Raw genomic sequence first — 24,832 nt, forward strand, 5'->3', positions numbered from 1 at the left:
TATTGATCAACAGTTAGGTGACAGTTGCAGTAATTGGGAGATTATAAGACTATGTGTTAATGAACATTTTAATATAAGGTAATATAATAAACCATTAATTAGCCATATTTCCATAGTCTTTGTTAATCTGTGATATATTTGTAGCTGGGGAGACTTTTACACATTGTCTCATGGGTGTCTAAAATTTGTGGGGAAAAAAAACCAAAAAATGTATCAGAAATTCTAAATGCATGTCGTGAGGATAAGTGAGGACGGCAGTAGTTTCACGTGATAAAATGGACAGGAGCAAAGTGAAATATGATACTGTGAAGCCAGTGAAACTCATGGAAGAAACACTTGAATGCAGGCAGGAGCAGGCTGCTCACAAAAAGGAACATCACCAAACTTCATTCCTGTTAAGGTCACCTGTTGAAATTCTCACTTGTGCCTCTTATTACCTTTAGGCTTGACCAGTCCAATATTTTCCCAACTAGATTTTCTCTTCTGCTCTGTAAATTCGAGCTCATCTGTTGATTATATTATTATTATTATTATCCTAATTGGGTCGATTTCATAGTATATAAAAATAATGTTATATAACCAAAACAATTTTCATCATGTAACATTTTCAAAGTAGCAATTTGTCCTAAATGCTTCACTGAAGTTAAGCTATACCAGGAGATGTTAGGACTGACAAAGCTTGGTAAATCTAACATGGCGAGGGACAGGTAGATGTGAGAGTGTTGCACAAATGTTCAGGTTTCTGTTTCTCACTTGACCAGCTGCTGTCCATTTTCTTCTTTCATAAACACTGCAACTGCAACTGATAACTCCATCATCCAGGCAGGAAGATCCCAAAAAGGGGAAAGATATCTTGCTGTACCAATAGTTATTGTACAATATGACTGGATTATTTAGATTATCTAGCAAAGGGCCAGCACAGAGAAGACAATGGATTAGCTTCTTTATGTACTCTATAAAGTTCAATGATTCACCAAGTTACTTACAGTAAAATTAATTCTTTCAGTGTGGGAGTAACTCTGGACAGATTGCTATTACTTCCTGCCTTGTATTATTGTGGTTTTCCAGGCTGAATGCATGCTGACTTCAGTTTCATACAGCAAGATTTTTTAAACAGCGGAGAGGTGAAGGATCTTTTAGTTAGCTTTTAGTGCATTCATTAAGGGATAAACATTAACTAGGACACCAGACCACTTTGCTGCTCATCTTCAATGGGATCTTTTACATTAAAATGGAAGTGAAGATAGGGCCTCAGGTGCAAAATGGCCATAAAGCAGGAGAGCACCACCTAGGGTAGGACTGAACCCTGGAGAGCAACAAATAGAGTAAATCTGAGCTTCACAGGGTAGAAGAGCACCACAGAGAGTGGAACTGAACTCCATGGATCTGGACTAGAACTGAGGCCTTAATGCAAGAGGGCACCTTGCTGAGTTAGTTTTTCTCAGTGAGAATGATGATGGGGATTACAGGTTGGGGAGACAGTAAAGCAGCGAGGGTTCCCGTTCCTGATCTCTGTTCACTGACTGATGCAAAGGGTAGAAATTAGGCAGGGGTGCTTGATCTTGTGTCTTTTCCTGGGTCCTGTGGCACATTGGCTATGGTGAGGATTGGAGTTTGGCTGACATCACTGGGTAGTGTTGAGGATTAGTGTTCATCAATCTGTTTTTTTGATAGCTCAAGGGCAGTGAATGGGGTGGTTGAGCACAGGCTGGGATCTTGAGTTAGTACCACACTTGAGGTAGTATGTGTTTGTAGCCTTTTAATTTCTTGCCCCTTATTTAGTTTAAAATCCCAGACCTTCAACAGGAAGCTGAGAATACAAAATCAATTCGTACATCTGTAGATGTTTGATCTCATGATAACTCACATTAAAGGCAAAGATAACGTGATCGCTGATTGTCTTTCTCGATGTTAAATGGGAGACATATATCTTTACTAATCTGATATTCTGTAATTGTGGTAATTATTAACATTACTAACAGTATGCATGGTTAACTGTTTTACAGTTAGTAATATTAATAAGACAATGATTGTAGCTAAAAAGATTCATCTGGTTGCGCTATAAATCTGGGTGTGGCTGCAAGGCACAGCAATTATTCCATCTCTGTTGTAAAACTGATCACACATTTTGAAGTTCATGTTTCATTATTCAAATATTATAGGGCAAAGCCTGGCTTAATAGCTGTTGCTGTATTTTCTCCCTATCCTGGCTTTCATCACCTATGGGGTAGTCAATCTCAATCCTTTTATTTCCTGTTATCTTCCATCCAGTTGAGGGATCATGTTATGCCAGGAATTTACAATGTTCTTCCTCTATCCCTACTTGCAATGCCTTGCTTACCCTCATCCTGTGTGTGTATCCTCTATTCCTTCGGCACCTGTTCTCTGCCCAGCTTCCCTTTGTCTTCTCTATCTGACCACTTCACAGTATATACAGTATCTCCATCCCCCTTCACAATAAGCCCGCCTCACTGTGTCTCCTCCATCTGCCCCTTCACAGCATGTCTCCTCCACCCCACTGCCACAGTGATGACTCTACATTTCACAGTATGTCTCAAGGACATCATCTTAACCCATCTCTTGTCCTTTATTCACGACTTGCATCCTTCCCCACTTGTGCCTTTATTTGATTAGTGGATTGAAAAGGATTTGGTCTTAGTGCCAGAGAGAACTCCCCTGTTACAAAGTTCATTGTTTTGTGTGTAACTGTTTTGAGGTTGCACAGAGGTGACCACAAATACGAAATTCATTCCTGGCTTAAGGATTGGTGCACAGATCCTTCAGCTTGCAGTTTGTCTGAGAACTTAAAGTGTGTGATGTCTGATTTGTTCAATCTTACCAGTAGGAAGCAGTGGAAGGATGGGAAGTCTACCTCCTGGCCTCTAAGATGTCAACATTGGTTGGGTGGTAATATTCCCAGGAGAGTCCCATTCCAAAGACTTGACCCCAAAATTAAGCCAGCATTACAAGTATAGGGCTGAGGGGAGGTGCAGTCTTTCAGATGAGACGTTAAACCAAAGATGTAAAAGATCCTATGAAATTATTTGAAGGATGCAGAAATTCTTCCTGGATCCTAGCTGATGCCAGTCCATCAACCTGTCATCATACAGTTTGTGGAGCTTGCAGTGTTCAAATTGTGCTGCATTTCCCATATTATAACAGCCATTATGATTTAGCTGTAAAGCTTTCTTTTCTTCTCAGCATCAGAATTCATTTTTTCAATTGAATTATCTTGTCCCTTTATAATTCTTTAAAAATTGTCACTATACTGTTTTTATCTCATCACTCTAATGATTGGATGGTTATTATTCTGGAAAAAAAATAGTTATGTTTGTAGAGTTTTCGCCTAACATGTTGCAAGCAATATTTATTGCTTGACCATTCTTATTCCTATTCTGGAATTCCCAGTTTGAACTCCTCATTCCTCTGACCACTTGTCTTTATGAAACCTTCTCCCAATCCTTCTCCATCACTGATGGTTGGGGCTTTAAAGTTGGAATTTATGTGCTTCCATACTTGTCCTCATAGTCATCCAATCAGGAACATGCACCATAATCATCCTGCACTAACTTGGATTGTCAGGTCTGGTCGTCATGGAGCTAGAGTTCAGTTAATTAGGCATGGATTGGGGATTGAAATGAGAACTGCATGGGTGTGATTGCCCCAATGTGAAATATGAGGCTCTTGTAAAATGAAGTTTTGGTTGCTGTTATTTTCAGAAAGACAGAATTGAATAAAGCAGTAGATGTGCATGCAGCAGTTTCACTGAGTGTCAGTTGTTTCCTTTCTCACCTTCAGTCTCCATGGCAGTTGCTCCCCTTTGGCCCCTCCCCACTCTGCCTCTGCCCCTTGCATCCATGCCCAGGTTTGATGCTTGCCCATTGTTTCTTTTCTCCCCCACCCCTCAGGCTGTGTCTGTCTCTTTCCACAGTTGGTGCTGGCTGAAGGCTCGGTTTCTGACGGGGGCTCACAGTGTGCAGAGAGTCAATCAGAGCTACCTCCCCCCATCGAGAGGACGGGAGGCATCGGCGACTCCAGGCCACCATCCTTTCAGTAAGAATTTCTTTCTTGTTTGAGTTCCAAAGTAGAGCTCACTGAGTGGTGAAACATACTGGGCATTGCCTGTCCTGACTCTGTTATAACAGATATTTCCAATGAAGGGAGTGATGGTCGTAGGCCGTAGATGGTCATAGAGGGAAGCCACAAGCTAAATGGCCAAATCATCAGTTACTGCAACTTAATTCTTTTCTCCAGAGTTTCTGATGATTCTGAGCTCATTCCATGTTCTCCAGTGGGTAAATGGCTTGCAGTTGCAGGCTTTATCATCCTCCTCACCCATTTTTTTAAAATGGGTTAATTCTCATAGGGATTGAGATCTCGCTGCTCTCCTGAAGGTGCTGACACTCACTGGGATTTGGGTACCCTCTTCCCTTTGTAGCTGCTGACTTCCCTGGAATGTAGATCCCTCTTTTTGTCATCATTTGGTGCATGGTTCTAGTCTTTTAATAATCATACTTTTGAGTTTTCATATTATTTTATGTACAAATATTATGTAACTTGATTTAGACCTTTATAAAGGATGGGCTAGGAGTCTTATTTCTTGTCATTGTCACTGTAACTGCTCTTCCTCACAGCATTGTGAGAATATCTTGTGCTCCTTGCTGTCTGTTGTCTAAAGGGAAAAGAAAAACAGGCTTATGTGGCCATTCACAAGCTTGGAATGTTTCAAATTACTTGGCAGTGGTATTCTTGAGAGCTGCTACTTGATATAATAAGGAACAGGATTTAATATTCATACCATCTCCCTAAATTGCCTGAAACCCATTCTCAGGGCTTTGCTCATTTAGTATTTGTACTCGATGGGGAGGGAGGGCACTTGTCTGATTATGGAATGAGATGTTTGTACATTTGATACAAGACTTTTAAAGGTAGTGGCAAAAGAGTGAACAGCCATAAGGGATACAACTGAAGTAGGGAGGGTGGAGTATTTAAAATCACAAATGGAAGAGGCCCCAAAATGCAGAGATACCATTGTTATTAATAAGAGGAGAGCAGATAAATTAAGATGGAGCAGTAATTAATTGACACCAAGCTTGGGTTGGAGAATGCCACCGAACTTAGATTTTAATATACTGAGGAGCTCGCAGCTTTGGAAGAATATTAGAGCCAGAAGCACATTAGAGCTAGAGATACAGATGGAGAGGATTTGATTAGAGTTCCCTTTTAGAATAACTTGAGGATAGGAGCTGTGGGTTATTAGGGCCAGCTGTTTCTGTTCTTGGTCCTTCCCCCAGGTCAATACTCTGGTGCACCTTGTGGAGATGTAGAACAATATCCTTGTAGATGTAGAACAATATCCTTGTAGATGTGAACTGACCAGTAGATGATGACAGGAGGGGTGATTATGTTTGGCGGTGATCTTATTTCTTTCTTGTCCTCATTGGCTATCTTGGCACACAAGTACCTAAGTTCACACTATGGGTATCTAATGCAAGTAGAATTAAATCCCAAGGTCAGTCATTAACTTTGGTCCATTGGGTGTTAAGAGTGCAGAATGGCCATCTTTCTGAAATAGTAAAGCAGGGACCATAGTGTGTGGGCAGCACGGTGGTACAGCTGCCTCCTAGTTTCAGTGATATGGGTTTAATCCTGACCTCCAGTAATGTCCGTGTGGAGCTTGTACATTCTACCTGCATCTGTGCGGATTTCCACTGAGTGTTTATTGTTTTATCCCATATCCCAAAGATGTACAGATTGGTAGGTTAATTGGCCTCTGTAAGTTGCCCCTAGTGTGTAGATGAGTGCAGAATCAGGGGGAGTTAATGGGAATGTAGGAAAATAAAGGGATTCGTGTAGGATAGGTGTAAATGGGCATTTGGTGGTCACAGGAACTCAGTGGGCTGAAGGGCCTCTTTCTGTGCTGTATGACTTGATGAATTTATAACGCATGCCACTTATTAAAAGAGAGAATTCAGGAACTATTGACTAAAAGCTGGCGGAATGGGAGAAGTACTTGTGTGTATGCCTGAGGTTAGCTGGTCCTGGGGCTGTGATGTACAGAATACATTTTTCTACAATGGGACAAACCTGCAGTTGGCCTTATATAGTACATAAAGTCACATAAATAAGTCTAATTTTCTTAATACCTTGATTAAAAGCAAAGGTAAGTTTATTTCTATAAAAATGTAAACATTGTTTTGACAGATATTTGAGAAGTTACTGTGTAGGAGAATTTAAAAAGTTGCTTTAAAGTGATTGGTTAAGTTTGCATCTCCAACTTGTCCACCCAGAGAACAGTGTGTCTATGTGACAGATGGGAGGCTTTCTTGTACTGCTGTGAACTGTGGGAACTACAGTTATCTATAGTCGAGTCATTAATCGAATGCATCCAAACAGTAGGACTTCCCATCTGGGAGCTTACCCTGCCATTTTGGATACAGTAATGTTCTGCTACTTTAAGCGATTGACCTGGATCTTCCTAGCCCAGCGTAGTTTGGGGAAAAAATAGAGGCCCAGAGTCATTCAGTCCAGGTTTACTACATGATCTTTATTCTAAGACAGTCCCACCAAGGTAGAAGCAGGTGGTCGCCCAATGTGAGGTATACACTGGAGAAAAACAAAATCACTTATTCCCTATTTAATGAATTGCAGTCTGCACCCCTTGCAGTTAAGGAGTTACAGATGTGTTTGGAGGAAGTAGAGCCATTTACAATTTTTCCTGTGGTTAAAGGTGTGTTTTTTGTTTGTTCTAGGCCACTGTTTCCCCCTGCTGTGTTTCCGAGGGTACTGCAACCTACTGCATATATGGGATTTGAGGAGCATACATACTTGTTTTTAAAGTTGCCTCTTGTGATGAAAGATGTAAAATTAATCAATTTTAAGTGTCACTGACTTGTTTACTCACAGCAAGTACCATTTTTCCATGATCCTCCTGACCAATATTGGTTCCTGGTTTGTCAATTCCTCGAATTCCATTCCTCTGTAAACCAGGCCCTATCATTGTAACCTCTTCCTACAATTCTCTGTTTCAATTTTGGCCCCTTGTACATCCCTGTTCCCGAAACTTATCTGCCTCCGTCCCCTTTGAAGGTGCTCTTTAAAATTTGTGCAAATATCCTTTGTTTATCAGTGTTGGATTTTATTTGCTAGTTCACCTTTTGAAATACATAAGGATATTTAATTATTTTAAAGCTTGCACAATAACTGCCAACCTTACGAGTGACGTGTATATCTGTGAACAAATAAAGAAATTGCAGGTTGTCTTCTGATCATTGTTCCATCCAATCCCACATTAATCTTTGTTTTTTATTCAGATTTTGATTAACTCTTGGTTTGACAACACATTTTCTGAAACAAATTATGTTAAGTTTATGTTTCAAAATTTATAGTCACAACTTGTACACAGTATGACTGACCCTTAAACAGGAATTGAGAATCTGGATTATTTATTTTTGTTTGCTCTTTCTAATGTGTGTATTTAGCAATGTCACAAAGCTCTCTTTATGGCTAACTCAGTATATTGATACACATTTGGTATAAATAGTGGCTGGTAAATAATTCATAGGTTGCACTATGGTGCTCCTGATGAGTCGTGGTTCTCCCAAGGCCGTGATAGGTTTCTGGTCCTCTTTCAGGCCTTCTGTAGTGCCAGCTATCTGGTGCCACATCAAAGGGACAGCCTAAGGATTCTCCTTTCCCTGATTTTGTTTTTGCTCTGGTTAGAGAGGGAGTGATGCAACACAGAAAGAGGCATTCAGCCATCAAAAATTCTAATTTTTTTCCAACTAGTTTCACCCCTTTTCTTCATGTTCGTAGTCCTGCAGAGATTTCCTTCATGGACGAAAGTTGTCCTTTAACCAAATGGTACTATCTTTTGCTTGGTACATTTACTAGGTACAATCTACTTCCTTGCCTGTGGTCTTTGTGAGCCCTAACAGTGACTGTTACCTTTTGATGCAATTATAAAAGTCTTAACTTCAGATTGCTTAACAGAGAAGAATAAGTACCCCATCCCTGGGTGAAGGGGGAAAATTAGGACTGGTGACCAAGACTGGGCTTGAGGGGATTTAAAATGGGGGGGAAAAGAGCCAGCAAGGATAGAGAGGTAGCAAGATGGAGGACTTAGAAAGCATTTCCAGTGAGTCCAAAGGAACTGAAGAGTTGGCAACCAGTGCCAGAACGAGGGCAAAGGTGTGGGAAGTTACGGAGTGTGGGAAGTGCAAGAATGAGAGGATCTAAGGGCCAGATGGAGGCCATTTGACCAGGGAATTCACAGTGAAATGCTGAATGAAAGAGAGAGAACACCTCTGCTTTTCTTGAATGTTTCTTTAATAGTGTATGTTTGTGTGACAGTCACTCCTTTGCACTGTCACTGATAGATAGTACTTTATCTCAATCTTGTGTTTTCCTATAAAGCTTCACTGTGAAATCTTAACTTTATATTTTCCAGCAAAGACAGCATATCATTTTAAATGAAAGCTTTAAATATCGACAAATTATGCACAACACACTGATCCCTGGGTTTTCTACTAATGGAGATCAGCTGCTCTGGGAGCTGCTTCAACCACTGCCTTATAAATCCTCTGCTTTGCACTCTTGTTTTCTCCTTTCCTTTTTTGTGGGTTGCTACAGCAACCAGTTAGAGAATTGATTTGTGTTTTGTGAGCCTGACTCTGGAATTAATCAGAGATAACACGAAATACAGACTGCTTTACCCACTCAGCTCTGTCACATCCAATCAATGCATCTTTCTGCCATGGTCACCTATTGGATAGGTCAATGCCTGGTTTTCAGTTTGGATCCCTCTGATTATCCCTGGAATTTCTGTGTTCATCCATTGTGAGGTATCCCATCGATTATCTTATCCCTAGTAACCTTTCCAGACACTTGGTTATACATAATATCAAGCTTATTTTCAAAGCTGTTCCATATGAATTTCCTGTAGAAGGAGAGAAAAAATAACTGCTCTGTGAATGAAGCATGTACAGCATAAATCATGTAGTAAACGTTAATCTCTGTTACTTTCTTGTAAAGTACAATGTGATGCAACAGTTAAAGGGACACTGGTCCTCCCTTGGTGTGGAGGAGAGAAACTATCTATAGTTCACTCCATAGCAACAAACACATGATTGAACATAATTTGCAGCTTAGTTTTCAAACTCAACTCCCCATATTTTGTTCATTTGTGATGGGATCTCCAGACGTTCATCTTTCATTATGTAACACTTTTACTGTGCATATTCAAATTTTCAGGTTCCATGGGTGATGACACAATCTTTATGAAGAAGTAGGGAGTTCTCTGATGTTTTTCAGTATTTACAGGTGTCCTTGTGCAAGGTATTTTAAGATTCCTAGAGATATGCCAGTATTTGTAGAGGTCACCAGCTGTGTTCGTGTTTACAACTAGTTTGGGATTTGTGTCCAATGACATGGTATCTATGGGAGTATGTCCACGTTTATAGTTATCTCAGAACTTATTGGATTTGGTGGTGGTCCCCGAGTGTGAGTAAATGTTTATATGGAGTGCCTAGTAGTAAAGTTTTGTATGTCTATGTTAAAAGACTGATTTGTTTCCAAACGGGAATTGTGCATAATTGGAGATGGAGTTGTCCTGATGTTTAAGCTGTCATCACCCTCCTAGGTGAAAATGGGATGGTAGGAGTGGGGTCTCTGGTTTGAGAGAAGTAGTAAAAGAAACCTTAATGACTATATACAGTGCATCTTGTAGACAGTCCACATTGTAACCACAATACACTGATGGTAGAAAGAATGAATGTTTAAGATGGAAGATGTGGTGCCAAGCAAGTGTCATTGAGCTTCTTTAACATTGTTGGTAATGCACTCATATCTAGCTATTTATTCCATATTTTTTTTCACATTTCTATATAATGTAGAAGGCAGCCATTTTGGCCCATTGAGTCTCTGTCAGCTCACAGAGTTCCCTGACTAATTTTCCATGCAACCTACTCTCCCAGCATTCCCATCAACTGCCCACCCTTCCCCTGATTCTACCTTTTGCCTACACACTAGGGGGTAATTTACAGTGGCCCATTAACCAACCAATCTGCATGTCTTGCAATGTGGAAGGGAAATTGGTGACCCTCGGGGGTGGGGGGGGTGGGTACTGAATTGGTCACAGGAAGCTCCAGAGGTTAGGATTGAATTTGGGTTACTGGAGCTGTGAGCTAGCCACTCTATTAGCTGCACCACTGTGCCACCCATATAGCATTCTGCTTCTGCTATTGTATTCCATGTTGTAACTTCAACAAGTTGACACCTTTTTAGCTATTCCTGGCCCTAGATTTCCTTCCCTAAAGGCATTAGTGAACCTGATGGATCTGTATGACAGTGCTATGTTTCAGCATTACTGATACTGCCTTTTTGTTTCAAGCCCCAAAGTTATTTAACCAACTGAACTAAGCTTTTTCACATTTGGTGAACCTTGGCCTCCTAGTATTTTGGTAACGTTAGAACAAGGGATATGGCAGGCTATAACAGGTTTTTGTGAATTGCAATTATGTTGTTGCTGATGATCCATAAAAGCTTATGGTGGCCCATTTCTGACCCAAGTTGAGTCATTTCATGCTGTTATAATTCTATAAAAGCTCATAGAGGATGTCTTTATTCAAAACTTGTCTTTACAAGTTGTGTGTGGTGATGACTCTGACTAATGATGTCATGGAGAGATGCATTTTGACTGGAAGATTATTGAAGGCAAGGCAGAAAAAGCCTCTTTCCTTTGTGTTGGTTTGGACAACTATGTCCTTCAGAACTCAGCTAGGTCAGCTGATGGACATGGTAGCCTTCCCCCAGCTTATGTTCTGTACTCCTATATTCCTTAGTTTTTCTTTGAAGTGTTATTCAACATAGAGAAGTGAAGCAACTGGAGGACAATAAGTAGTAATAGGTTGGTTTCCTTGTCCATGTTTGACACAAGACTGCATGCACTTCTGGGTTACTCCCTTGCAACTGCACTACTGGCTCTGATCAGTCTGTTCTGTTGGTGGGCCAAGGTATGTCCCAGGATGATGTTTGAGGAGTCTTGAGTCAGGCTGTTGACTGACCTGTGAAAACTCTCCCAATTACAGCATGTTCCCAGATGTTAATGAGTAGGATTTGGAGAGCCGACTGGGCTAGATGTGCTTGTATCTGGTGTTCGTCTATTTTTATTTTTAGTTCACTTTGTGGTAATGCTTTTGTACACTTGCCATTTCAGGAGACAGATAGGAGTGAATCTTGTGTGTAGAAATTTCTTCTGACAGAGGGTAGTGAATCTCTGGAATTCTCTGTCCCCAAGGGTGGTGAAGGCCAGAAATGAGATATTTAAGGTGGCAATAAATAAATATTTGAAAGATCATGGAATTGAGGGTTATGGGGGACTGGCATAGAAGAGAAGAGGGCAGCAGGAATCAATCATGATCTATTAAATGATAGGGCAGGCTTGGGGAGGGGGGTGGGTGGAATGGGTGGTTTTCTTGTGTGTGAAGTATATTGCTGGAAGTCTAGAGTCACATTTGGCCAGACTGGACAAGGGCAGTAGTCTTCATTTCCAGAAGACTGTTAGTGAATCAGATTGTTTTTCATTGGCAGCATTGCTGACGCTATCTCTTTTTGTAAAACATTCCACAGCTGCTGTGGTGGGAATTGAACTCCCATCTCTGGATCCAGCGATCAGACCAGTAACAACCACTGCCACCATTCTGTGATCCCACAATGGGATCATGTTGCCTTGTTTCCAGCATTTCAACAATGACTATATTTCCAAAGTATTTCAGTGGCTGCAAAGCATTTTGTGACATAAAAACACTTTATAAATGCACATCCTACTTTCTGTTTTATTAGTAAAGACTAAGAAATGTTAAAAGAATGCAGTGCCCATTAATGTAATGTTCCTGATTTTGGTTTGCTTAGAGAGGCCTGTGACTCTGTCGCAACTTTGCAACACCAGATAAAGGCACAGAAACCTAGAAAATAAGAACAGAAGTAGGCCATTGGGCCAGCTCCCATTCAATATGATTATGATTGACCGTACACTTGAGTACCCTGTTCCTACCTTCTCCCTATATTTCTTGATTCAGTTGGTATTAAGAAATGTGTATGCTTCCTTGAATATATTTGGTCTCCACTGCCTTCTATGGTAGAAACTTCCATTGATTCACCACACTTTGAAGAAATTTCTCCTGATCTCAGTTCTACCTGGCATGTGCTATTTCTTAAGGTTGTGACTCTGGTTCTGGATTACATAGCCATGAAGAACTTCCCTCTTTGCATCTGGTCTGTCTAACCCTATTAGAATTTCACAGGTTTCTGTGAGATCCCTTCTCATTCTACTAAGCTCCAGTGAATATAGGCCCAATCATATGATAGTCCTGCTGTCCTAGGAATTAGAGTAGTAATGTACTCCCTCTATGGCAAGAATATCCTTCCTCAGGTGTAACCTGACCAGTCTGTACTCTTCCCATCTTTCCAGAACTGGTCTCAGTGTCCCAGTAATTTAAATCCCTCCTTCCACACCAGTGCTCCAATCAGTTATTCATTTAATGTATCTTCCTATTTTCACTCTCACTGGAATGTTGTGCTGGGAGTTATCCTGAATTTACTATTTTTGAGGTCCTATTTTCCAATTTACTTCCTAACTCACTGTGTTCAGCTTGTAGGATTTCATTCCCTTGTGTTAACTTATGTCATTGAAACTAATTTTGTACAACAACTCTACGATCACCCTCTCTGATCAATCTATCTGCCGCTCCAGCTCCATAACATGGTCAACCAGTAGCTACAACCGGATATACTTTCCATACACATGGTTTCCATGAACATTGGAAAATGACTGTGATTTCCCAAAAAGCACAAGAGGAGCATTTCATGGGTCTGAGCTTTCCTACCATGAATTAATTTTTACATTAATTTATGGTAATTTAGTGCTATTACTTACACCAGTGCCTTGTTTTGCTATCAACACACCTCCCCACAATCTCAGTTCTTTGTTTTTATTTTAGCTCAACTTACTAATATGTAAAATTAGTGGAAATACTCTCCTAATCCTAGTTACCTCTCAACTCTCTCCCCTGCCACACATTACTTTCTGAATCATGACATCACCTCCAACTCTGCTGCTGGTCTCCTTGAGGTGGTTAAATTCAATTTATGTACCGGTCACCACTTCCTGCATTCTCACATTCAGGTAATCTTGCCCTCATTGATTGCAGGCCATGATGTAGCCTCCAACTCAATATACCAGTCATTCGCTGCCTCCAGTGCTGTCACACACAGGTGGTCCTTCACTTGCCACTGACACAGGTGGTCATCAGTTTAACTAGTATCAGTCAGCATTTCTGTGGGATGACAGAAAATCTTTTTTTTTGCAGTCTTCCCTGTATATAACTGGAATCTGGGGTACTACTTCAGATGGTTGTACCAAACGTGTCTCTGGTACTGGCCACTTGATCCTCTATTCTGACCATGTCAAAGTCTGATGCTGAGTTATCTGTCAGATTTTGTTGGATTTTTGGTTAACTTTGTGCTGCTGATCGTACAGCAAGTGTGAAACTAGATAAAGGAAATTCCAGGTGAGGCCATAGGAGGGCGATGTGGGAACATTGAATCCTTGACCCAAGTGCTTCCTGTGTTTCTGCTTCATTAAAAAATGTTATGCTTGTGTTCAAAGCTGTTTCATTCGAAATGTGTCAGATCTATGCTCCTTCCAGTTAAATACACTTGTTATAAAATCCATACATGTAAGATATGTATTTCTGGGCATTAAGAAAGGAAGACTTGCTTTTACATAGCACCTTACCACGTTCTTACTCACATTAGATAATATAAGATTTACTGCTTTGATTCAAATATAATTGTGTGCTGCATGTCCATTCTGACTGTTTACATACCCAAACATTGACCAGTCAACATTCCATCTGTCTATCACCAACACCAGGATTGGTGAATTCAGTACTTAAAATGCTGGAAATACTCAACAAATCAGGTAGCATCTGTGGAGAGAGAAATAATTCAGGCTGATGACCTTTTTGAACGTCTGGTTTATAATTAAGGTACTTCAGCACTCCTCTCCTAACCCCTTGACAGGTAACACAACATAGTGAGGTGAAAGGTGTCATCCTCGCTGAAAAATCAATGCAAACCTGCCCCAATTCTTGACCTGAACCTATTTGTGCTGGAGTTATTATGGGACAGAGACACCATGAGGAGTGTCTCCCTCCCATAATAATTCCAGAAATCTAGCAGATGGAGTTACTGCCTTTCCTGCATACAAACCAAAGTCAGCAATGTTCCTTAACAAGCACTGTGTCTCTGTAATATTTCCAGTCTTCAGCATCCAAATAGAAATGAGTATTAATATTAACAAAATACCATTCATGACAATTTCGCAAAGTGTTTTCCAGCCAGTGAAGTAGTTTGGAAATGTAGTCACTGTTGAGATGTAGGAACCATGGCAATATGATTCCATATTAAACTACACTGGTAATGGTTTTACTGGAATACGTGGATTGGTTGGAATGGGAACATCACCAAGAGTCTGAGAGATGCAGCTGAAGGTTGAGAAATAGATGTACAGGTATGGTTTGGGAAGAAAATAAATTTTGATCTTCTAGTCCCAGCTCCTACGTCTTTTATTGTGTAGAGAGGCATGATAAGACCCCAGATCAATATATACACTTGTGCAAAGGAGAAGGTCAGGCAGAGTGCCCTTTTCCATAAAACTGCCAGATTCCACTAGGAATGTGTCCATTGCAGCAGCTAGCACCTTTCTGCCTATTGACAACTCCAGAAATCTAGCAGCAGTGCTGTGGAGAGCAAAGACTTAGATTGACAACTTTCCATCCATTTTTATCTTTACTGTTCACTGAATGGGATATGGAGAATTCCTGCCCTTCTCCCCCATCTTTCCCCTTCTATCCTGCCCAAGGATTGATTAAGGATCACAAGGATAAATTGTATTTATCACATGCAGAGCATAGAGATATTTTGGTCAATCTGTTGAATGTCATCTTCCTCATGAGTTCCTCCCATTCTAATTATCTCTTCCCACCCTGTCCTATCCTTCTGTTCTCTTTCCCATGGTTGTATGTGAATGTTCTCTTAAATACAAAATATTATAGGTATTGAAAACCTGACATTAAAATAGCAAAAGCTAAAACTGTGTAGGTCAACTAGGTCAACAATCTGCTGGAGGAACTCGGTGGGTTGAGCAGCATCATGGGGGGGGGGGGGGGGGGAGGAAGTGTTGACATTTTGGGTGAAAACCCTGCATCAGTCCTGATGTCGAAATGTCAACAGTTCCTTGGCCCCTCCCCCTGCCACAGATGCTGCTCAACCTGCTGAGTTTCTCCAGCAGATTGTTTATTGCTCTTGTGTCTCTAGGTGAGCTAGGTCTTTGAGAGAAACAGAATTAATGCTTTGGGTCAATGACCTTCAAATATTTACAGCAGTTTTTATTTTTTATTTCCCTTCTGTTCATCAATGCTTGGTGCCTCGATCATTTCGTGTGCATTGCTTTCCACGTTCTTGTCAACTTGTAAAGAAATTTATCCCAAAGTCTATGTGATTATGTTGGAGAATATTTTAAATTTATGCTCCTTAGTTCTGGACGTACCTATGTGTGGAAACACAAACAGCCACCCATTTGACCCCTACATAACTGGAAAGATTTCTAACAATTGGTGTTACTATTACTCCACGTGTCCAGGATCTTTGTTTCTCACATATTACACTGCACAGGCTGCATGTTACTACACTAAGAAGGTATTCTTAATACTTTGGCAGCAAAATAAAATTGAAGCTTCCCTAAATAGTCATCGAACGCATAGAGCGGCCATATACTTGTGATCATAGGATGAGTCATGGTAACTTTAATGTGCAGATGGGAAGCAATGGGACATGAGAGTTAACAACTGGTGAATGAATCATCAAGTTGAGCCTTGCAACTATCAAAGTGTGGCAGCTGAGACCTAATCTGGGAACCTTAAAATAATAAATTGTTGGAGCCCTTCATGTCTTATGGATTTGATGTTTGTGGCAGTCCTTCCCTTTGATTCTTATGGATGGAGATGCCTTTCAAGGGCAAATAATGTCATTCAAATTGAGGATGAAGATGAATGGTACCTGCTCAAAATGAAGCCATTTGAGATTATTAGAAAACAATCTTACTAATAGACACAGGCTCAGACACTTGTGCTATTTCAGCAGACTGCCTGGCACCACGCAAGCTGAAAGATTTTTAATTTGATGAAGTGCTGGACAGATTGCAAAATACTTTAATCCAGTATGCTTGGAGATTGTAGAAAATTACAGATTCAGGACCAGAAACCAAAGATCAGATGATTGTCATCATATAGTGATGTCAAAGCATTTGTTGTGACATTGTAATTTTGGATCCTTCCATAATCAAATGCTGCTGGCTATGTTTTGTGTATAATTTAACAGCTGAGCAAATTCATTTTAAATTATTGAATATATGAGATTTGATATTTGAGCAGATATGTATACATTCATGGAAATGGCTTCAAAAATACTGAAGAGATATGGGCTTTGCATAATGTAAGTATTAATGCAGTGAGTGATCATGTGGCAGCTACAGTGCTACATGAGAAATGAGATGGGGGAAAAGCTGCTACCAATGCAACCACCCATCACAAGTTAAAGAGTCAATTTAGAGTATGCCAGTTTAGAGTAGCAGAATGCCTTATCTGTAAAAGGGCAAATGGCTTCAGTATGCAAGGCTAGAACCAAAGGGACCAGCAGAATAACGTCAGTCAAGTAGGGAAGAACGGATAACAAAGTCACAGTGAAAAACTGCATAACATTGAAGCTGATGACCAGTTTATATCAATGTGAACACTGATACAGTGGAAGATAGCTCAATTATGGACAGAGATATTTGCATCAATTGATTTAGCAGAACGTCTTCTGCTTAAAGCACACTGAATATAAATATGTATTTTGTAAGATAATGTAAACCCTTGGTCAGATATGATACAGTTTCTCATAATAGTCAAAAAGTGAAGTTGCCAAGAGTAGTAAGCTATATAAACAGATAGCTGTTAGGGAAGGATTGGCTCAAGTAATTATTGGTGAATTGACACAATGTATGTAGTGTGAGCACTTCACAATGCACTTAGCTGAACTTCTAGAGCAAATAACTTGTGAAAAAAAATAAGAAGTCTACCAAGAAATATAAAGAGTGGGCTAAGATCTAGCAAATGGGGTATAATGTGGGGAAAAACTGAGTGTCCATTTTGGGAGAAAAAATAAATGGTGAAAAATTGCAGAACTCTGAGATGCAAAGGGATTTGGGTGACTTAAATAATTGGCAAAAAAAACTAGAATCCAAAACAGCAAAAATTAGGAAAGGTAACAGAATATTATTGCATCAGTTTTAGAGGCCATCGGTGAGACCACATCTGGAGTACTGTGTACAAAATTGGATTCTTTATTTAAGGAAGCAGGTTAATGCACTAGAAGCAATTGGAGAAGATTTGCAAGACTATTATCTGAAATAGGCCTTTTGTTTTTTGAGGAAAGGTTGCTGAAGATCAGGAGAAGGGACTTGATTGAAACAAAAGATTTTGAGGGATCTTGATCGTGTAGATGTGGAGAGGATATTTCCTCTTGAGGGAGAAACTTGAACCAGAAGTCACTATTTGATGATAAGGGGACCTATTTAAGAGAAATGACTGGAATTTTTTCTCTCAAAGTATCATGAAACTTTGGGACACTCCTCTTAAAGACCCATGGAAGTCTTTCAGTATTTTTAAGGCAGAGGTAGATAGATTCTGATAAACAAGGGGATGAACGGTTTCTGAAGTTAAGCAGCAAAGAAGAGTTGAGGTTACAATCAGATTAGTCATGGTCTCATTGAAGGGCAGAACAGGCTTAAAGGGGCTGAGTGGCCGATTCCTGTTCATAATTCATATGTTTGTACATGTAAACAAAAAAACTATGAAACCAAATAATGGAAGAACTTCACTGGAGCATTTGGAGACTGTTAATGTGAACACAGTAGCTGCTCATTTTGTCAATAACTTGACATAAACAAGGCTAGCCACCTGATGCATAATCTGCCAGACTGTAGACCACTGAGAGCTTTAGTCCAAATGTAGAAATGGCCCACAAGGCCAGTCTTTTATGTCCACAAGAAATGTGTGGACTACTTACTGGTGTTGGTGGGTAGCCATTCCAAATTAATTGAGGCAGAGCATGTGGGGTCATGAAGTACCATTTAATGCACCTTGGAAGAGCTTGGATCTAATCTTGTAACACATCTTCCCAAGTGTGTTTGTCAGGTAATGGTCTGCAGATTTGGTTACTTCAGTTGGAACAGTTCATGAAAGGGAATGGGTTTAACTATCATTTCCCATCTCCTTTATCATACAGGCTCAAAGAAGCTGATAAATCAGTACAAACTCCGAAAGAGATGCTAATGAAATAAGTCATTGATTACAGATCAAATATTAATATGAAGCATCAACTCTTTGGAAAAGAAGGTAGAAGAAAGAAAATTGAAACAAAGCCCATATCATGATTTATTCTATGAAGGGAAGAGATTTGGGTTTCATGATCAGGTTTGTGTGCTGAGACCTCCAGGCAGGTTGCAGATGAAAAGTAGAATATTGATGAAATTGTGGAGATAATATGGTTCCAAGATTTATCTCACAAGAATAGGTCAGAGACTTGGTGATGATCACGTAGACCATTTGATTGTAGCACAAGATATCCAAAGGAATAGTGAGACAAAATGAGTTTGTAGTTTTCGGGAGCATATTCGATAGGTGAAGAAGAGTTGATGCGGAACACGACTGGAGAATGTTAAATGACACCTTCAATTAACCAAGAGAAGGATGGCTGCATTGACAATATCTGTTGAATCTCCAAGATCAACACCAATAGTTTAGAAGATCAGAGAATTCAAAACAGTTAAATTTGTAAATGTTCCAGTTTCACTCTCTTAAAATGGGAAGAAGTGTTGTATATGTTAATAAGTGTGGAAGTCACTTATGTATTTGATCATGTGCAGATCAATATGTACATGTGCACTGTCTAAGAATTGTAAATAAACCAGATATACATTTGGGTCTGTGTTTCCTGCGTGGTACTGTGTACATCCTAAGTGCTATTGTAAAAGTTTGTGCATGTTTTACCTTTCTGGATGGTGCACATGTTCATTGAACTGTGGAAGATTATAGAACTACCATTGATTCCACAGTACTTGTGCAGAACAAATGATAAATGCCTCAGTTACATTGGCTGGATATTGAGGAGATTTACAGGCATGACATGAGCATTACTGTATGCATCTTGTTTGTTCTAAATTTACTCGCATGATTCAGCTACGGTGTACTGATTTGAGAGTGAATGAATTTTCTGAAGTTCACTCCACGGCTAAGATCATGTGAAGGGTGAAGGCCAGTGTTGTCATGGTTACTTATTGGGCTATGAATACAAAGCAGACATTGTTCAGTTGTGCAGAACTCTCTATTAGCTATGGAAAACCTGCTACAGAATTTTAAATAAATCATACCATTTGTTATATGCATCTTCAGCCTTAGAGAAATTTTATGCAGGTACTTCCTGAGCTAGGCCACACAGAATTCTAGCAGCAAATCTGAACAATGTGTACTCAGAGATGTTTGGGTTCGTTACATATTCCCTTTCGTTCAGTCTTGTTTATTGGAATCGTGGAAATTTAAAGAGGAAATAAAAATGGTGAGGGCAGTGAAACAGTTGAATTAAATGAGCCCTGTTAACCTCTGCTGCTCCAGGCTTGTCTGCCAAGAGGATTCCAGCTCTCTTGTGGTTAAAACCTATCAGTCATACTGAATTACTTGTACCTGCAGGTAACAGAAATCATTAATGGAGATTTACCATTTAATTAATGTTGGTTTATGTCCAGTAAATGCTCAACAGTTGTCAAGAGAGTAAGTTAATCTTAGAGGATGCTCTTAATGAATGATCTTTTATTAAAATGTCATTCAGTTAACATTGTGTAGTCAGTGCTACCTAAATGATGGAGCACTTGTGTATGCAGAAGTCAGTGAGTCCAGTTACATTACAGACACCAGAGCATAAGTGAGACAAAGTCCAAGGCAGGTTGAGAGATGCTACACAATGTGATGTGCCATCTTTCAGATGAGACATTGAATCAAATCCCAGCCTCTTCTTTCAACTAGAAGTTTAAAGATGATCAGGTAAGTTCTCCCTAGTATATGGTATCCAGGCTAATATTTATTCATCAATCCAGTATGAGAAAAAGTAGTTTGTGGTCACTATAACTTTGTTTTTTTATTGGGATATTGCAATGGGAAAATGTTCTCCCACATTTCATACACTACAGCAGTGACAATACTCAGGAATATCTTGATTGCCTGTGAAGTTCTTCATTGGATGTAATTGGAACATGCTGAGATTGTGACAGATTGTATGTTGTTCGGCTCTTGCAAAAGAATTTGCAAGATTGGTGTTCACATTTGTCCATTCCACTCACTGCAGTCTCTCCTTCTTCACATTTCCCTGCTGCTCCATTCTTAATTCCCTCCTGTGGGTAATGACTTGATGGTATGCTGCTGGTTACCACGTGCCAACCTACCTCTGCTGCCTCAACAATGTGCTCATACCTTTTCTGTGTGAATTGTCAACAAGTATGATCAAGTGATACATCTTGTATTTGGCAGGTGGTACACCAGTTCTAATGCCTGTGTATTCCTTGTGCTTGCTGTTGATCTTCAGTATTTTGTGTTTAATTACAGCGCTAACACTGCTGGCAGCCGGGACGGATTAGACAATGATACTGGAACAGAATCGATCCTGAGCATCAGACGGGAGCGGGACCGGCATCGGCGAAGGAATAGAGAGCGGGAGATACACAATGATGGTGAGTTAAACCTAGCAATTCAACGAGACTCTGGAGCAACAGAATGTACAGTAGGTAATGATCTGCAGGTTCTGAGATTTAGGAACATTGATGTCCATGCTTTGGTGATTTTGCTGCTGTGCTGACAGTGCAGCTTGATGATGCTCAGCTTAGGTTTGACATGTGATAATGGTGTAGTTCACGCAGTACGGAGAAGTTGCTCAATGATGGATGGTGATGTTTTGTGATCTGTGGCTGTCTTTAGACCTGTAGAATTAGAAGCTGCTCTCTTTCAGTAGGTGAACCTGTGCCTGTGACATTTTCTCATTCACTCAATTGCACTTGTAGAAGAGTCTTTGGAAAATTTATATTCTGCTTTTTAGTCAGACAGCCGCAGCCCAGTGAACCAGTTAATGTTGCGGAAAAAATGATGCTGGGAGATAGGAGTTTTGCACACAAAGAGCAGAGACCCAACTGGAGACCTTTATAGTGCTGTCCAGCTTATTAATATTCTCAGTTTATTTAGCCAGAGCAGGAGTCCAGAGTTCTTACAACACTGAAACAGCAGGAAATTCCATCTCCTTCCTGATGTTGACATAAATGGAGAAAGAGCTGCAACCATTGCCAGCCTGTCACTTTCACTCACTGCTGTTTGAGAAACTCAATTGCCACATCATAACCTGCAAGGTTTAGGAGCCCTGAATGAATTAATTTGTTTATTCTGTAGTCTAGTTACAAGTCATTAATCGTGGCACTGTGTAAGAATCCTGACAGTGCTAATCAGTGAGCAAAGAGAGTGAGATGGGAGCTGTCAACAACCACAGCAACATTTTTGCTGTGTTATTACTGCTTGTAATGTTTATTTAGTGCATTCCCACCCTGACAGCTAGTATGTCTGATGAAAGATGTATGTTATTTACTTATCGTATTAACCCCCTGAAGACTGTTATTAAACATATTTTGCCATATAATCACAGAAATCTCAACCTAGAATGTTGTTGCCTTTGCTGGCTAGTCTATGATATCTAGCTGTATAATTTTAAGTCTTATGTCTATCATATCCACACAGTTTTGCACCTCCAAAGAGCATCACAACTAAAGACCAAAAATTGTGATTGGTTGAGTGAACATTGAGTTATCTGATTGGCTAGACTTGATTTAACATTATATGATATATTTTGACAATAACTGACACTGATCAATCTTTTTCACAGGTCATACCCATGTACCATCAAATACTTTATATTTTGCCCAATAAATAATATATCTGCACTCGTCTTTATCATCATGTTTCCCATCATGTTGGTTAGAAACTGTGGTTATCTTGGCTTCTGTGAAGAATGGAAACTTGGGTGAAATTACCAAACATAACCCAAAAATGTGAGATCCCCATTTGATGACCAAATCTGAGCACTTTCCTCTGATATGTGATCACCCCTGCTCCATGATTTCACTATTATTAATGTATGCCAAAGCAACAATAAAGACTACATAACAAGTACAAGGTGATACGAAGAAAATTGCTGTAAAGCAGTGGTTTCATCGATTTTGCATTTTCCCAATGCGCAATGTGAATACTATGAGAAGATGCAGCAAAAATTGAACACACAAAATCAATCCATTTACACACACCCTATCCCCTAAAAGGGCAGCTTTTTAGTAATTATAGCTACATAGAAGGAATTAAAAATCTGTGCCTGGCTTCAGCTAGTGACCTGGAACATTCTTCCAAATACCGCAAGACAATCAAGCATCTCCCAGAAGCCAAAGGTTACCTGTCAGCTAATGAAATGATCAAAGCTCTGCCGAGAACTGGCAATGTGCTCAAGTATTTCCAGCTCAAAAAGCACAACTATTGCATTTACCCATCAACCCATTGAGGGAGTTTTTATTTGATGCCTGCTTAATTTAGATTAACAATGAAAGAAAAGGCTATATTTTGGAACTTCTCTCTATCCCAGGATGTTCTTGAGTGTTTTCTGGCCAAATAAGCACTTTGGAAGCATAGTCGGTGTTGCAGTGAAGGAAGCACGGCAGCCAGTTTTCACTGGACAAATATCCTGGGGTTTCTTCTGGGTGCTCTGTTTTCCTCCCACATCACAAAAAATATGCTGATAGAAAAATTGGTTACTGTAAATTACCCTTGGTGTAGTTAAGTGGCAAAAGAACAAAAGTTGATGGCTACTTGAGAGAGAATACATCATACAATTAAAGGGAAATAATAGAAGGCAAGGAGCTGATGGGCTTGCTCTTCTGGTAGCCAGTATAAACCCATTTTGCTGAATAGCCTCCCTCTGTATCATAATAGGAAAGTAGCACGACTTCCACATACCACAATTATAAAGGCTCTGGCAATCCATTTGCTGATCATTGTTGAAAAATGAATATTGGTCAGGGCACTGGGGTAAGACATCCTGTTTTTCTTTGAAGTTATTGCCCTGGAATATTTCACAGCCACCTGAGATGACATATTTAAGCCTAGTTTAATGCTCATCAGATTATTTAGCACTTCCTTAGCACTACACTGGGAGTGTCATCTAGGATTTTGGGGTTTGAATCCATATAATGGAGCTTTGGCTCTCAACCTTTTGACTTAAGAGGGGAGAGGACTATCAACTGAGCCACAGTTTACCTTGTACATAGAAAGTTAGGTTACGGGGCCACAAAATATAGTCTCTAACTGATTCAAGTGAAAATTGGTATAAATTTATTATTTGTTTGCTCTTGCACTCTATGTCACATTTTAAAGCCCATTTATATTATGTACCTATTCGTGTTTGAACCCTAGTTCCTCTGTTTACCCACTATCCTTCAGCATCCTTCCATTTATTTTCTTTCCTTATCTTTTCTCTCTGAATGCGCTTTACTGCCTGGCTACCCAGTCCAGTAAACTACCTTGAACGTCATCTGTTTGGCAATCTGGCAGGTGCCAAAGCAATTCTTTATAAGTGAGCTTTGAGATGTTACTGAGAATCAGGATTGAATCTTGACAGGTTTGGTAACCAATACAATTCTTAAATTTCTCAATCAGAAGCCTAGAATGATATCAAAATTTTACGTCAGTTTAATATCTTTTCCGAAAAACAGGAGCTCCAACAGACAGCATTCCCTTAGTGCTGAACTAAAGTATTATATCTCTCGTGCGCACCGCTTATTGAACACTTTGACTTGGTTATGCATACCCCCATTAACTGTGGGAGATATACATCAAAAGTAATCTGGAATATGAATAAGGAGTAATGTCTGTTGGATCTGGAGATGATATGGTCCAGAAAGTTCTTCAGAAGTAAAGAATGAGGCGCAAATCTTCTGGTTATAGCCATTTTATTAGATTTTCATACCAAAGAAATGACAGTAAGTATCAGCAGAGAAGAATAAATAAGAAGTAACAAGGAGTAACAAAGGACTGGAGACCTCGTGTTCCCCTTTATACTGCAAACTAGTTCAAGCTGGGTAGATAAGGGAGTCTCCTCTGATAGGAACAAAAAAGATAGTCTCGATTAAAGCTGCTGTGACATCTCAGGCTTACAAAGAAACTACAGAGGTACAGAACCAACTATACTACAAGTCTACTAAATATTTACAGACAAACGGATGATTATACAAACATATAAGCAAGCATAAAGAAAGTTAAACTACAGGAAAAATAACAATTTAAATAGCAACTTAGACCCTAATCCAACACGTCCTCCTTCACAGCATTAGTCCTCTCAGCAAAGTGGATTTTTGAACAACAGGGTGAGAATCATACCACATGGTACATTACATGAAGGTAACTGAATCACACTGGATTGATGTGTGTTCATAGAATGTGTGTTATTTGAGGGAGAGGAAGTCACATTAACTTGTTATGATTACTTATACTAGGGTGAATGTTCGTAAGTGGGAGGAATAGGTATTCGAGTCTGAACCTTTATTTTTGAGGAAGGAATGTTGATTAGCTTTCTAGGGTGAATCATCCTTCTCAGT

General features: G+C 39.8%; 1 protein-coding gene across 2 annotated transcripts in view; it reads left to right on the forward strand.

Moving 5' to 3' along the window:
• The window catches only part of LOC127583280 (segment polarity protein dishevelled homolog DVL-1-like), a 121,319-nt gene that overhangs the window by 37,498 nt on the left and 58,989 nt on the right, over positions 1-24,832 (forward strand). For both annotated transcript variants that reach the window (XM_052039064.1, XM_052039065.1), the window contains exons 3-4: positions 3,932-4,053; positions 20,760-20,884. In XM_052039064.1, coding sequence (XP_051895024.1) covers positions 3,932-4,053; positions 20,760-20,884 — 247 coding nt within the window. The remainder of the gene's footprint in view (positions 1-3,931; positions 4,054-20,759; positions 20,885-24,832) is intronic.

Source organism: Pristis pectinata, chromosome 26 (assembly GCF_009764475.1).
Source record: "Pristis pectinata isolate sPriPec2 chromosome 26, sPriPec2.1.pri, whole genome shotgun sequence".
Classification (NCBI taxonomy): Eukaryota; Metazoa; Chordata; class Chondrichthyes; order Rhinopristiformes; family Pristidae; genus Pristis; species Pristis pectinata.